This window comes from Hylobates moloch, unplaced genomic scaffold (genome assembly GCF_009828535.3).
Source record: "Hylobates moloch isolate HMO894 unplaced genomic scaffold, HMol_V3 SCAFFOLD_5, whole genome shotgun sequence".
NCBI classification, from domain to species: Eukaryota; Metazoa; Chordata; class Mammalia; order Primates; family Hylobatidae; genus Hylobates; species Hylobates moloch.
Genome location: NW_026652280.1, coordinates 93,536,737 through 93,551,613, shown reverse-complemented (window position 1 = coordinate 93,551,613; position 14,877 = coordinate 93,536,737). Strand labels below are relative to the sequence as shown.

Genomic DNA, 14,877 nt, shown 5'->3' with positions numbered 1-14,877 from the left:
TTCTTATGCCAGTTTGGGCTAGTTTTGTTGTCCTTTTTTTTTTTTTTTTTTGAGACAGAGTCTCCAGAGTCTTGTTCTGTCACCAAGGCTAGAGTGCAGTGGCACAACTGTGGCTCACCCCAGCCTCGACTTCCAGGGCTCAAGCGATCCTCCCACCTTAGCCTCCTCAGTAGCTGGGTCTACAGACATGCATCACCACATCTGGCTGATTTTTAAATTTTCTATAGAGATGGAGTCTTGCCATGTTGCCCAGACTGGTCTCAAACTCCTGGCCTCAAATGATCCTCCTGCCTCCACCTCCCAAATTGCTGGGATTACAGGCCACTACGTCCAGCCTTCCTGTCACTTTTAACAGAAAGAATCATGGTTGCTTTTTTTCCTTGATGGCAGAAAGCACTACTATATCTTAATTCATTAGATCTCAACATTCTTCCTGGCTTTGTATCAGACTGCATTTATGGGAAGTTTGACTCGTTCCCCTACCAGCTGGGATTAATATAATCCTTCTCAGTTCCTAAACAGAAGCACTTGGTAAGGGTTAATTACATCCCATTCTTTGTAAGCTGTTATATCATCTTTAATATCCAACCACCTAAATGCTGAACTACTCAGCCATTTTTGTCAAAATCACTAATTCATCACAATATCTCATTAAACCAGTCCAATACATCTCCATTTAGCCATTCCTAAAGGAAATGACTCTTTTTAAAAAAAAAAGAACTTTCTGTTATAATCCACTTAGACTAAATAACCAAATTCTTTTGGCATTCATAGGATAATTTCTCCTGATACCTTTTCCAGGATAAATATAGATTTATAGAATATAGATGTTTAAATTTTAACAAAGATATCTCTACAGCTTATCAGAAATCAATAGGCGATTCTCCCAGCACATAAATGCCTTGATAAACAGCTACTATTTTCTTCTGAGAAACACGTTCTTCAAGACCCATAAGGAGTACCTCACACACTGAATTGCCCTCAGAGGTGGCATAAAATAGTGGTTGGTTTCTACAAAGAGAACGAAAATAGTTTAAGATGAGATTTTTTTTTTCCAGGCAATTGGGGAGATAAGAAATACAGCTGGGGCTCAAATCCAGCGATATCTAGTCCAGTTAGATAGTGCTATGGACTGAATCCCCCAAAATTCACGTTAAAGCTCTAACCTCCAACCATATTTAGAGACAGGGCCTTTGGGAGGTAATTAGGTCATGAGTGTAGAGCTCACATGATGGCATTCGTGCCCTTATAAGAGGAAACACAAGAGATCTCTCTTTCTCTCTACCATGTGAGGACATAGCAAGAACACAGCCATCTGTAAGCCAGGAAGAGGACCCTCACCAGGAACAAAATTGGTAAGCAACTTGATTTTAAACTTTCTCCAGCCTCCAGAACCAAGAGAAATAGATTTCTGTTATTTACGACATCCAGGCCAGGTGCGGTGGCTTTTGCCAGTAATCCCAGCACTTTGGGAGACCAAGGCAGGTAGATTACTTGAGGCCAGGAGTGACCAGTCTGGCCAACATGGTGAAACCCTGTCTCTACTAAAATTACAAATATTAGCTGGGCATGGTGGCACACACCTGTAATCACAGCTACTCAGGAAGCTGAGGCACAAGTATGGCTTGAATCCACAAGGTGGAGGTTGCAGTGAGCCCAGATGGTGCCACCGCACTCCACCCTGGATGACAGAGTGAGACCCTGTCTCAAAACAAAAACAAAACAAAACAAAAAGATACTCAGTCTGGTATTTTGTTATAGTAGCCATAGCAGACTAATACAGATGGTTTGTGGGAAGACAAGACAAATATATGAAAATAGGATGCACTGGTATGGTTACCAAATGCACAGATCTTATTCTTTTATCTTTCTAGCTTCTAGGAAACACAGTTAACTAGATATTCCCACCTGCCCTCACAGAAGGCAACAGACAAAATATTAGCATTTTGCCTTCTTTCTTTTTCATTGTTGTTGTTACTTCTTATTCCACCATCCTAAGCCAAATCTTCAGATTCTTCCTATCATCTCTTCTTCACTTCAATTTTTTCTTTAAAGCCCAAATTTTCTTTAAAGTTCACATTTACTCACCTTGACTTTGGGCAAAAATAAATGAATACAGCTCTGCATCTTCAAACTCTTAAGAGGCAGTGGGGAAGGATGGAAAGTACAGTACTGGCACCAAAACCATGTTTTGGTCCTAATTAGATGTGTCCTTGTGGGAAATCATTAGCCAGTCTATGCCTCAGTTTCTGCTTCCATAACATGAGGGTGTACCTTCCACATCAATGGTCCATTGTTGCTCACTGATGAAGTGGGGCAAGGTGAGCCTGAAGAAGTAAGGAGAGAGAAGACTATGTAGGGGATTGTGGGCTACATTAAAGACGCTGCTGGAGAATTTTTAACCTTGAATGAGTCAAAAATACAGGATGGGAAGGCGGGAGCTTAGCCACTACTGGTGAGGAGCTATAGGAATTACAAACCCAACAGACAGCCTAACAGCAGCTTGGGAGGAAAGGCAAGATACAGAGATGGTACAGGGTGCTGAGCAGGATTATGGACAGAAATTTGTGAGAAACTAGAACTGTTAGAAGAGCAGCAGCAGCAGTAGTGGGAACAATGGACTGTATGTTCTTTGAAGCGCAAAAGTTAACTTCAGGTGGAGTAAATTACTTTTATAACTCTTACCTAATCTCAAAATAAAGTTTAAAAAAATAACAGCTCTAATTCACAGCATATACAACAGTCAACTCAAAGTGGATCAAAGGCCTAAATGTAAGGGCTAAGTCTATCTAACTCTTAGAAGAAAACAGTAATACATCTTCACAACCTTGAATTAGGCAATGGTTTCTTAGATATGACACCAAAAGCACAAACAACAAAAGGAAACATAAATAAATTGGATATCATCAAAATTTAAAACCTTGTTTCAATAACAATAAAAACCCCAAGGTGATAGCGGTATCAGAAGGCGAAACCTTTGGGAGGCGATCAGGTCGCGAGGGCAGAGGCCTCATGATTGAAATTAGTGCTCTTATCAAAGAGACCCGAGAGCTAGCTCTCCACCATGCAAAGACACTGCTAGAAGGTGCCATCTACGAATCAGAAGGAGTACCCTCACCAAACCCCACATCAGCCAGTACCTTGATCTTGGACTTCTGAGCCTCCAGAGCTATGAGAAATAAACATATATTGTTTATAAGCTGCCTAGTTTGTGGTATTTTGTGAGAAGCCTGAACAGGCAAAGACACAATTAATATAACTAATAAGGGTCTAGTATATAGAATACATAAAGAACTCTTACAATACAAAAATAAAAAGACAACCCAATTTTCAAATGGGCACAAATGTTAATAGATACTTCTCCAAAAAATAAAAATGAAAATGGCCAATAAGCACATGAAAAAACACTGTTTAGAATTAGTTATTAGGGAAATGCAAATAAAATCACAATAAGAGACGGCTTATACCCACTAGGACAGCTGTAATCAAAAGGACAGACAATAACAAGAGTTGGTAAGGATGCAGAGAAATTAGAACCCTCATATATCAGTAGTGGAAAACAGTTATGGAAGTTTCTCAAGAGGTTACAACAAAGAGTTACAGTATAGCCCTGCAATTTTAATGCTAGGTATATATCCAAGAAAAGTGAAAACACATGTTCACACAAAAACTCGTACACAAATTTTCATATTAGCATTATTCATAATAGCCAAAAAGTAAAAACAAGCCTGGACAACATAGTGAGACTGTCTCCTCAAAAAAGCTTAAAAATTAGCCAGGCCACAGTGGCTCACACCTGTAATCCCAGCACTTTGGGAGGCTAAGGCAGGCAGATCACGAGGTGAGGAGATCGAGACCATCCTGGCTAACACGGTGAAACCCCGTCTCTACTAAAAATATAAAAATTAGCCAGGCGTGGTGGCGGGCGCCTGTAGTCCCAGCTATTCGGGAGGCTAAGGCAGTAGAATGGCATGAACCCAGGAGGCGGAGCTTGCAGTGAGCCGAGATCACGCCACTGCACTCCACCTGGGTGACAGAGCAAGACTCCGCCTCAAAAAAAAAATTAGCCAGGCATGGTGGCAGGCACTTGTAGTCCCAGCTACTCAGGAGGCTGAGGCAGGAGGGTTGCTTGAGCCCCGGAGGTGGAGGTTGCAGTGAGCCAAGACTGTGCCACTGCACTCCAGCCTGGGTGACAAGAGTGAGACTCCATCTCAAAAAAAAAAAAAAAAAGAGTTTATGGGCCAGGCACGGTGGCCCATGCCTGTAATCCTAGCACTTTGGGAGGCCAAGGTGGGCGGATCACGAGGTCAGGAGTTTGAGACCACTCTGACCAACATGGTGAAACCCTGTCGTCTCTACTAAAAATACAAAAATTAGATGGGTGCAGTGGCACGTGCCTGTAATCCCAGCTACTCAGGAGGCTGAGGCAGGAGAATCGCTGGAACTTGGGAATCAGAGGTTGCGGTAAGCTGAGATTGTGCCACTGCACTCTAGCCTGGGTGACAAAGCGAGACTCTGTTTCAAGAAAAGAGTCTACAGCCAGGCATGGTGGCTCATGCCTATAATCCTAGCACTTTGGGAGGCTAAGGCAGGTGGACTGTGGGAGGCTGAGGCAGGCAGATCACTTGAGGCCAGAAGTTCAAGACCAGTCTGGGCAACACAGCAAAACCGTGTCTCTACAAAAAAACAAAAAACAAAAAAGTAGCCAGGCATGGTGGTACACACCTGTAGTCCAGCTACTTGACAGGCTGAGGTGAGAGAACTGCTTGAGCCTGGGAGGTCCAGGCTGCAGTGCACTGTAGCCTGGTGACAGAGCATGACCCTATCTCCAATAAATACATAAAGTCTAAATATTACTTAATAATTAGAGTGACGGAAAGGAATAAATGAGGCTGGGTACAATGGCTTATGCCTGGGATCTCAACACTTTGGGAGTTGGAGGCAGGAGGTTCCCTTGAGCCCAGGAGTTCAAGATCACACTGGGCAACACAAAAATAAAACAATTTAATCAGGCATGGTGGCACACACCTGGAGTGCAATGGCACAGTCTCGGCTCACTGCAACCTCTGCCTTCCTGGTTCAAGTGATCCTCCTGCCTCAGCCTCCCGAGTAGCTGGAATTATAGGTATGTGCCACCATGCCCGGCTAATTTTTTTTTTTTTTTGTATTTTTAGTAAAGATGGGTTTCACCATGTTGGCCAAGCTAGTCTCGAACTCCTGACCTCAGGAGATCCACCTGCCTCTGCCTCCCAAAGTGCTGGGATTACAGGCATGAGCCACCACATCCAGCCTAGAATTCTTGTTTATGTGGGTTATATCTATCAAAATTCACCACTGTAGAAACTAAAGGTATCATTAAAAAAAATTGTTAATTTATTTTAAAATAATAACCTATTACTCATTAACAAACTCAATTTTTATGAAAAGTAACTACATTCAGGTTGAGTATTCCTTATCCAAAATGCTTGGGGGGATCAGAAGTGTTTTGGATTTCAGATCTTTTCAGATTCTAGAATACTTGAATTATACTTACTCAGTTGGACATCCCAAATCCAAAAACCTGAAATCCAAAATGCTCCAATGAGCATTTCCTTTAAAAAGCATCATGTCAGTACTCAGAAAGTTTCAGGTTTTGGAGCGTTTCGGATTTTGAATGTTTAGATTAGGAACACACAACCTGTATTCCTAAACAAAACAAAAACTTTACTGAGAAGATGGCATCGTTTACATGTTTGCAAATATCTTTAATGTCTGATTTAATAGAAATAACTAGATTCTCATATCTGCTTCAGCATTCATTCTTTTTAAAAAAAATTTTTTTTTCTTTAATGTTCGCTCTTGGCAGAATCATTCTATGTTCATTCTATTGCAATATGCTGTTCTGGTTGAAGAACATGAAGAAAAGCCATACATAGTTTGTATGGCTATACAAACATCCTATAAATCTCCTGAAATGGTCTCAGAGATGCCCAGAAGTCCTCAGACCACATTTTGACAACAGCTGGTTTACAAGAAAAACAGAAAAGTTTATATAAAGAGAAAATTAAAAAACATACTCCAAACATGCCTACACATAATGATCATCTGGAACTGATTCTGATTAAGCAGATGGGTGAGCCCCAGAATCCTCATATGTAACAAATGCCCCAGATGATTCTTATGATAAGAAAAACAAAATAACTCAAATAGAATCCCAAAGATACAAAAATAGCCTAAATTTACCAAGATATAAATGTTTGGCCTCATTTTCAATAAGCATTAACACATATTTCCATACCCCAGGTAAAACAGAACATAATCCTTTATTTCAAAGTTACATAATGGTGTAGAATTTTCAGGCACATATACCCTTGGCTCTCAAACAGCTGAAAGTTACTAAAGTTTATATCATAGAACCCAAGCTTAGAAATATCTCAAAATAAATCTTTCATTACATAAGATTGTAACTGCTCTCAGGTAAGGCAGTAAACGCTTGTTGCCTTCCAATACCATTCTTCCTTCTCTTTTTATTAATAGGCATACCTTGTTTTATTGTGCATCATTTTATTGTGCATCATTTTATTGTGCTTTGCAGTTACCAGTTTCTACAAATTACAGGTTTGTGGAAGCCTACATTAAGCAAGTCTATCAGCATCATTTTTCCAACAATGTGTTCACTTTGTGTCTCTGTGTTACACTTTGGTAATTCTCACAATATTTCAAACTTTTTTGTTACTATTGTATCTGTTACAGTGGTCTGTGATAAGTTATCTTTGATGTTACTACTGTAATTGTTTGGGGGCACCACAAACCATGCCCATGTAAGATGGCAAATTTAATCAATAAATACATGTGTTCTGACAGCTCCAGTGACCAGCCATTACCCCATCTCTCTCGCTCTCCTCAGGCCTCCCTATTCCGTAAGACACAACAATATTTGCAATTGGGGTAATGAATAACTCTATAATGGCCTCTAAGTGTTCAAGTAAAATCTCTCACTTTAAATCAAAAGCTAGAAATGATTTAAGTTTAATGAGGAAAGCATGTCAAAAGCTGAGACAGGCCAAAAGCTAGGCCTCTTGGCCAACTTGTGAATGCAAAGGAAAAGTTCTTTTTTTCTTTCTTTTTTTTAATACAACAGGGTCTCACCACGTTGCCCAGTCTGGTCTCGAACTCCTGGGCTCAAGGAATCCTCCTGGCCTCCCAAAGTGCTGAGATCACAGGCCTGAGCCACCACACCCAGCCAAAGGAAAAGTTCTTGAAGGAAATTAAAAATGATACTCCAGTGAACACACGAACGATAAGAAAGTGAAACAGCCTTAGTGCTAACGTGGAGAAAGTCCGAGTGGTCTGGATAGAAGAGCAAACCAGCTAGAACATTCCCTAAGCCAAAGCCTAATTCAGAGCAAGAGCGCAACTCTTTTCAATTCTGTTACGGCTGAGAGAGGTGAGGAATCTGCAGAAGAAAAGTTGGAAGCTGGCAGAAGTTGGTTCATGAGGTTTAAGAAGCTGTCTCCATAACATAAAAGTGCAAGGTGAAGCAGCAAGGACTGACAGAGAGCTGCAGCAAGTTCTCCAGAAAATCTAAGGGAAATGATGAAGGGAGCTACACTAAATAACCGATTTTCATTGTAGATGAAACAACCTTCTATTGGAAGACTATGCCCTCTAAGACTTTCATAGCTACAGAAAAGTCAATACCTGGCTTCAAAGTTTCAAAGGACAGGCTGACAGCCAGGTGTGGTTGCTCACGCCTGTAATCCTAGCAGTTTAGGAGGTGGAGGCAGGAGGATCCCTTGAAGCCAGGAATTTGAGACCAGCCTGGACAACAAAGCAAGACCCCATCTCTATAAAAATTTAAAAATTAGCCTGGTGCATAAGCATATGCCTGCAGTATCAGCTACTGGGGAAGCTGAGACAGAAGGATCACCCGAGCCAGGAGTTCAAGGCTTCAGTAAGCCATGATTGCATCACTGCACTCCAGCCTGGGCGACAGAGTAAGACCATCTCAAAAAAAAAAAAAAAAAAAAAAAAAGAAAAGAACATCTGCTTTGTAAAATTATATTTATGAAGAGTCTTTTGTTTTTTGGGGGGTTTTTCTTTTGAGACAAAGTCCTGCTCTGTTGCCCAGGCAGGACTACAGTGGTATGATCTCAGTTCACTACAACCTCTGCCTCCCGGGTTCAAGCAATTCTCCTGCCTCAGCCTCCCCAGTAGCTGGGATTATAGGAATGTGCCACCAAGCTGGCTAATTTTTGTATTTTTTTAGTAGAGACAGGGTTTTACCATGTTGCCTACGGTGGTCTTGAACTCCTGACCTCAAGTGATCCATGCGCCTCAGCCTCCCAAAGTGCTGAGATTACAGGCATGAGCCACCACGCCCGGCCTAGTGTTTATAATTTCTTTACTTGCCAAGTTTTCAGCAATGAGTATATTATTATTCACTCAGGAAAAAAAAAACTTGAATAAATAAGGTAATTCTGTATTCGGATAATTAAGGCTTTACTAAATAATTGGTAATTTCAAAGCTAAAAGTGAGGTACAGTATATCAAACCCAAGAGGTTCCAAACCTTGTTCCAGAGGACACTTTGATTCTGTGGTTAATGCCTCCAGAGCCACTTCAGGGGTAAAGAAGCTCAGCATACCCCCTGCAGTCAACACCTTGTTCAGTTTCTTCCTAGCTCTAAGACCTCCTTAACCCCCTTCACTTAGGACAGGGCCTTAAAAGACATTTTATGCAAGGTGAACCACTCCCCCTTCTACTCAGGGCTTTAGCCAATTGTGTCAGAGTGGGAACCTGCCCCAAACCAGACCAGATTATCTTCCTCTGGCTTTGGAAGTGAATTAAAGATTCACTCTTTTTCACTGAAGTGGCTAAAAACGTTAGTTTCTCACCTTAGAGATCAGAGAAGGACCGGACACGGTGGTTCACGCCTGTAATCCCAGCACTTTGGGAGGCCGAGGTGGGCAGATCACACTGTCAGGAGATCGAGACCATCCTGACTAACATGGTGAAACCCCGTCTCTATTAAAAATACAAAAAATTAGCCAGGAGTAGTGCAGGCGCCTGTAGTCCCAGCGACTTGGGAGGCTGAGGCAGGAGAATGGCGTGAACCTGGGAGGCAGAGCTTGCAGGGAGCCCCACTGCACTCCAGCCTGGGCGACAGAGCAAGACTCTCAAAAAAAAAAAAATTAGCTGGGCGTGGTGGCATGCACCTGTAGTCCCAGCTACTCGGCAGGCTGAGGCAGGAGAATCACTTGAACCTGGGAGGTGGAGGTTGCAGTGAGCCAAAATTACACCACTGCACTCCAGCCTGGCTGACAAAGTTAGACTGTCTTTAAAAAAAAAAAAAAAAAAGAAAGAAAGAAAGAAAAATCAGAGAAGGGGAAGAAGGCAGTTTGCAGGGGGCATGAAATATAAACAAGATCTGCACACACAAAAAAGAGCAAAACCAAGAGGTTTCCCTGGTTATGAACTCTAGCCATTTTCTGAAGCCCTACTAGGTTTATGTCTTAAACAGCTGGAAACAGGTATTTAAGCTGTGTCCTTAGAGTAAGTTCCCCTTTACTGCTTGAGGTAGCTTAAATTAGTTTCTGTTTTAGACAAAGATACACACACAAGCCCCATTTCAACAAAATTAGTCATTAAGGTTCCAGATTAGATTTCTATTTACACAGGAAACAAAGTTCTCTACTAAAAAAAGGTATTGATTCTAGTACCTCAATTTCATTTTACAAGTGAGAAAATTAAGGCCCAACTTCCCAATGCAAAAGTCAGGGGTTCTCTTCACTTAAAAAGGAAATTTCAGCCGGGTGTGGTGGCTCACACCTGTAATTCCAGCACTCTGGAGGCCGAGGCAGGTGGATCACCTGAGGTCAGAAGTCCAAGACCAGCCTGGCCAACATGGTGAAACTCCGTCTCTACAAAAATATAAAAATTAGCCAGGCATGATGGCAGGTTCCTGTAATCCCAGCTACTCAGGAGGCTGAGGCATGAGAGTCACTTGAACCCGGGAGGCAGAGGCATGAGAGTCACTTGAACCCAGGAGACAGAGGTTGCAGTGAGCCAAGATTGTGCCATTGCCCTCCAGCCTGGGTGACAGGGTGAGACTCCATCTCAAAAAAAAATTAAAAAAACAGAAAGAAAAAAAAAGGAAATTTCTAGAAAATGAATGCTTCTCAAATGAAGACTTAAACACATCTTACTGTGTCCCAGGAACTATTCCAAATGCTTTACAAACATTAAATTACCTAATCCTCACAATAATGCCATGATATAGGTACTGTTAATCCTGTTATAAAGAAGAATGCGAGGCTCAAACAAGCTAAGTAACTTGCCCAAAGTCACATGGATTCAAACCTAGGCAGCCCAGCTTTAGAGTCTGGGTTTTGTTGGGGTTTTTCTGGGGACAGTGTCTCGATCTGTCACCCAGGCTGGAGTGCAGTGGCACGAATATGGCTCACTGCAGCCTCGACCTTCCTTTATTAGAGAATCTTCCCCATCCTCATCCTACGTCTTCTAAAATCAGTGATTCTTAATGTGGGGACAATGGAACAGAAGGTCCATGGATAAACCCAGATGGTCCATGGAACCACATACATGATTTCGTCTTACTCAGCCTTTTCCTAGCGGAAAGTTCATAATGTTCATATTTTTAAAAGATCCAGGAAGCAAAAGGTTAAGAACTCCTGACCTAAAAAAAACCCTATACAGTGGCATACACTATGGAAAATGAAATTCAAATAAGTCCTTTAATAATTCACATTTTTGCAGCATCTCAAATATGTTTTCTGTTTATTTGGTCAAAAAACATATTCATGTTATAAAGAATGTCCCAAATAATGAGAATCCAAAAGAATCTCCTTTAGCTATTTAAAAACACAATCAACTACAACAACCCATTCTTATGCTTTCTGGTTAAATTGTATCTTGCTGTACATATAACTTCAGGTTAACATGGCAAGGTGAATAATAAATGGCTTATAAATCTCTGATTCAAAATCTTTGAGAACTGTTTTTCTTACTTTAATAAGATAAAGAATTGCTCACATATTCACCCATTCTATCAAAAGTATTTATAGAATGCCACTAGGTGCCAGGCACTGCATTTGGCCTTATCAGCTACTATGATTAATTCTTGGTTCTCCTCTAAATTATTGCCTCAATCTACAGATACAGGTTAGAGCACATCCTATTTGTATGCTCCGCAACTAACATAATGCCTGGTTCTTAGTGGAAACTTAATGTTGCTTAACTGTGTTATAATAAAACACCCAGAAGGCAGGCCAAATACAAAAGCAGTAGCTTCGCATTAAGAAAACTCCCCCTAGCCAATTTTCTTAGTCAACCAGGCCATTACAGTCAGAATGAAATTGAAATCTGTCACCAATACCAAAAAAAAAAACAAACAAACAAACCAAAACAAAAACGTCTAAACAAACGCCCTTCTGATAACAATTTTCTTGGACACATGAAAACAAGCAATTCCTTATGCTAAAAAGACCTTAAGCAACGTCAAGAATAGATGTTTCTAAAGCCTTTCGATAAGGGGCCATACATAAGAATGGAAAAGTTGACTGATTCACAAGTAAATGATGTTCCCTATATTCATCTTGACAGTAGTTTCACACCAACTGTTCCAGAGGCAACATAAAAAAATAACAGAAATGACGCCGGGCACGGTGGCTCACGCCTGTAATCCCACCACTTTGGAAGGCCTAGGCGGGCAGACCACCTGAGTCGGGAGTTCGAGACCAGCCTGACGAAAATGGAGAAATCCCGTCTCTACTAAAAATACAAAACTAGCCGGGCATGGTGGCGCATGCCTGTAACCCCAGCTACTCGGGAGGCTGAGGCAGTAGAATCGCCTGAATCCGGGAGGCAGAGGTTGCGGTGAGACAAGATCGCGCCATTGCACTCCAGCCTGAGCAACAAGAGCAAAAACTCCGTCTCAAAAAAAAAAAAAAAAAAAAAAACAGAAATGAGGCACAAAAGGAGGAAAGGGAGAAAATGCATGCTGAGATAAGCATTTCGGCTCAGGCTGAGGGAAACGCTCAGAGTTACTGCAAATGACTAAAACAATCTGAGCCTTAAAAGTTGGTTGTGCAAGTTCGGCTACTAGAGTTCATCATCTGTTATGGGCATTGTTCTTGAAAAAGTACCAAACAAACATCCTGCCTGCAGGCTTCTCCGGGTGGGTGCTACTAACCCTTTTAGTTAATTCCGTGACTCTGGGTTTAAAAGAAATAAAGAATAGGGTGAACATCAACAAGTATTTAGGAGTGGCCTAGAGAGAACTTTTCACCCCTAGCCGCAGCCCAAGATCCTCCCACGGGAAGTGCCTCAGGACCGCAGCCCGAAAGAGCGCGGGAGGGGAGACTGGCCACGCCCGGATGCGCGGCGGACAGGGTCCTGGCCCGCCAGCCCGCGGGCCGCTGGCTTTGCTGCAGCCGCCCCGGCGCAGGGGCGGAGCGCGGAGAAAGGGCGGGGCCGGGCCTCACCTCCACGGCCTGGCCCAGCTCCAGGTCGAAGCCCACCACACACACGCAGTGCAGCCAGGCGGAGAAGCCGTCCCAGCGGAGCAGGCCCCGGCCACGGCCATCGTCCTCTTCATCGTCCTCTGGAGCGCCTCCCGCCGCCACAAGGGCCGGCGCCTCGCGCCCCTCGGCCCCTGCCACCGCCTCGTCCAACGGCCTTCGAGAGCCGGGACCCAAGACCGCAGGGCCCCTCAAAGCCATCCGCCGCCCCCTGGCTGTTCGCGCCGCCTCCACCGCGGACCGCGCCGCAGAGCGCGCTTGCCTCCGCGCAGGCGCAGACACCGCTGTCGCAGTCGCTGGGGACCCACTCAGTCCGGGCGGGGCTGCGGGTCACGTGACCCTGGGAGCGGACGTGGGGACGTCACGCTGCCGCTTGTCTCGGACTGTGAAGCCGGCCCTGGCCTCCTTGTCTGAAAGCTCTTTGGGACTGAAATGGTTGTTTAGGAATCCTTGTCAACCTCGTTCTCAGTCAACGACCAGGGAATAAATTATTCGTGGAATGACACCGTTCATAATTATTATAAGGTATTACTGAATTATGAAAGCGCAGGCCGGGCGCGGTGGCTCACGCCTGTAATCCCAGCACTTAGGGAGGCCGATGCGGGCGGATCATCAGGTCAGGAGTTCGAGACCAGCCTGACCAACATGGTGAAACCCCGTCTCTACTAAAAATACAAAAAAATTAACCAGGCGTGGTGGAGCGCGCCTGTAATCCCAGCTACTCAGGAGGCTGAGGCAGGAGAATCGCTTGAACCCGGGAGGCAGAGGTTACAGTTAGCTGAGATTGCGCCACTGTATTCTGTCTACCCTGGGCGACAGAGCGAGATTCCGTCTCAAAAAAATAAAAATAAAAAATATGAACGCATAATGGTAACGGTGGCTAACATTGAACGCTTACTTTGTGCCAGTTGATATGCCAAGTGCAAGTGCGAATACTTACAAATATTACCTTATTGAATCTTCACATAATCGCAAATAAGTAGACAGTATTTATTTATTTATTTATTTTTTTTTTTTTTTTCTTGAGACGGAGTCTCACTCTGTCGCCCAGGCTGGAGTGCAGTGGCCCAATCTCGGCTCACTGCAAGCTCCGCCTCCCGGGTTCACGCCATTCTCCTGCCTCAGCCTCTCCGAGTAGCTGGGACTACAGGCGCCCGCCACCACGCCCGGCTAATTTTTTTTTTTATATTTTTAGTAGAGACGGGGTTTCACCGTGGTCTCGATCTCCTGACCTCATGATCCGCCCGCCTCGGCCTCCCAAAGTGCTGGGATTACAAGCGTGAGCCACCGCGCTCGGCCTGTGTTTATTTCTTTTTACAGATAAGGAAATGGAGGTTCTGGAGGTTACATGACTAGCCCAGCAAGTATGACAACTCCGATATCGGCTTGCAGTTCACTCATTTAGTTTGCTGATTCAGAGATCTGTGCATTCACTCACCTGTACCTTCTCCAGCAAGGCCTCCCCACCCTACCACCTCCTCCTTTCTTAGTTTGGCTGTCTGTGACTCACTCAACACACACCCCCAGACCTTTCTGGAACTCCAGGTTGGGCAGATTGGCCTCCACAGCAACCTGTGGATCTCTGAACACTGGGGCAAAGGCCTGGTCACAAGCAGCTTCATATTCTGAGATCAGTTTTTACTGATTATTGGACCAGCCAGGATACTAACTAGTATTTATTCAGCACCTACTGTGTTGAGTATAAGTAGCATAGTAAAAGTAGGAAACACACAATAATACCTCAACAGAAAAATGAGTAAACCAGCGAGGTGTCATGCCTGTAGTCCCAGCTTCTTGGGAAGCTAAGGCCGGCTTAGCTAGGCCGGCTAAGTTCAAGGAGGATCGCTTGAGCAGGAGTTCCAGGCTGCAGCGTGCTATGATCACGCCTGCGAACAGCCATTGCACTCCAGCCTGGGCAACATAGCACGACTGCGTCTCTAAAAAACAACGCAAAACAAAAAACACTGCAGAACTTAAGCATTTTGCTGCACTGCCCAGTCAAATCCATTCCATTTGACAAATACTGCGCTCAACATGCTTAGAATTTTTTTTTGGAGCAAGTGTTAGCGTCCCTGTTTTCAAGGAGGTGGTCAAGTATGCACAGACATCTGTAGTGACGTTTGCTGGAGACTTCCTTTGGACAAAAATGAACTTAGGGACAGCACTTAAGTTAGAGGCCAAGTCTTTGGCCAAAGTAGCCTGCCATCCTACTCCAGAGAACTGCTGTGGTTAAAAGAGGAAAAACTGTATTCTGCAATCAAGTAAGGCTCTAAACCCAGTATTAGGAAAGAACAGTAGCATTTTGTATTAGAAAGAACGCTGGCGTGGAAGTCAAAAGTTCTGGATTCTAGTGCCAGCTA

The 14,877-nt window shown here is 43.6% G+C and overlaps 1 protein-coding gene across 2 annotated transcripts in view; it reads right to left on the bottom strand.

Moving 5' to 3' along the window:
* Positions 1-12,802, bottom strand: part of DENND6A (DENN domain containing 6A) — a 64,449-nt gene extending 51,647 nt beyond the window's left edge. For both annotated transcript variants that reach the window (XM_032153941.2, XM_032153942.2), the window contains exon 1: positions 12,482-12,802. In XM_032153941.2, coding sequence (XP_032009832.1) covers positions 12,482-12,718 — 237 coding nt within the window. In that variant the 5' untranslated portion in view covers positions 12,719-12,802. The remainder of the gene's footprint in view (positions 1-12,481) is intronic.
* Positions 12,803-14,877: the final 2,075 nt, after the last annotated feature.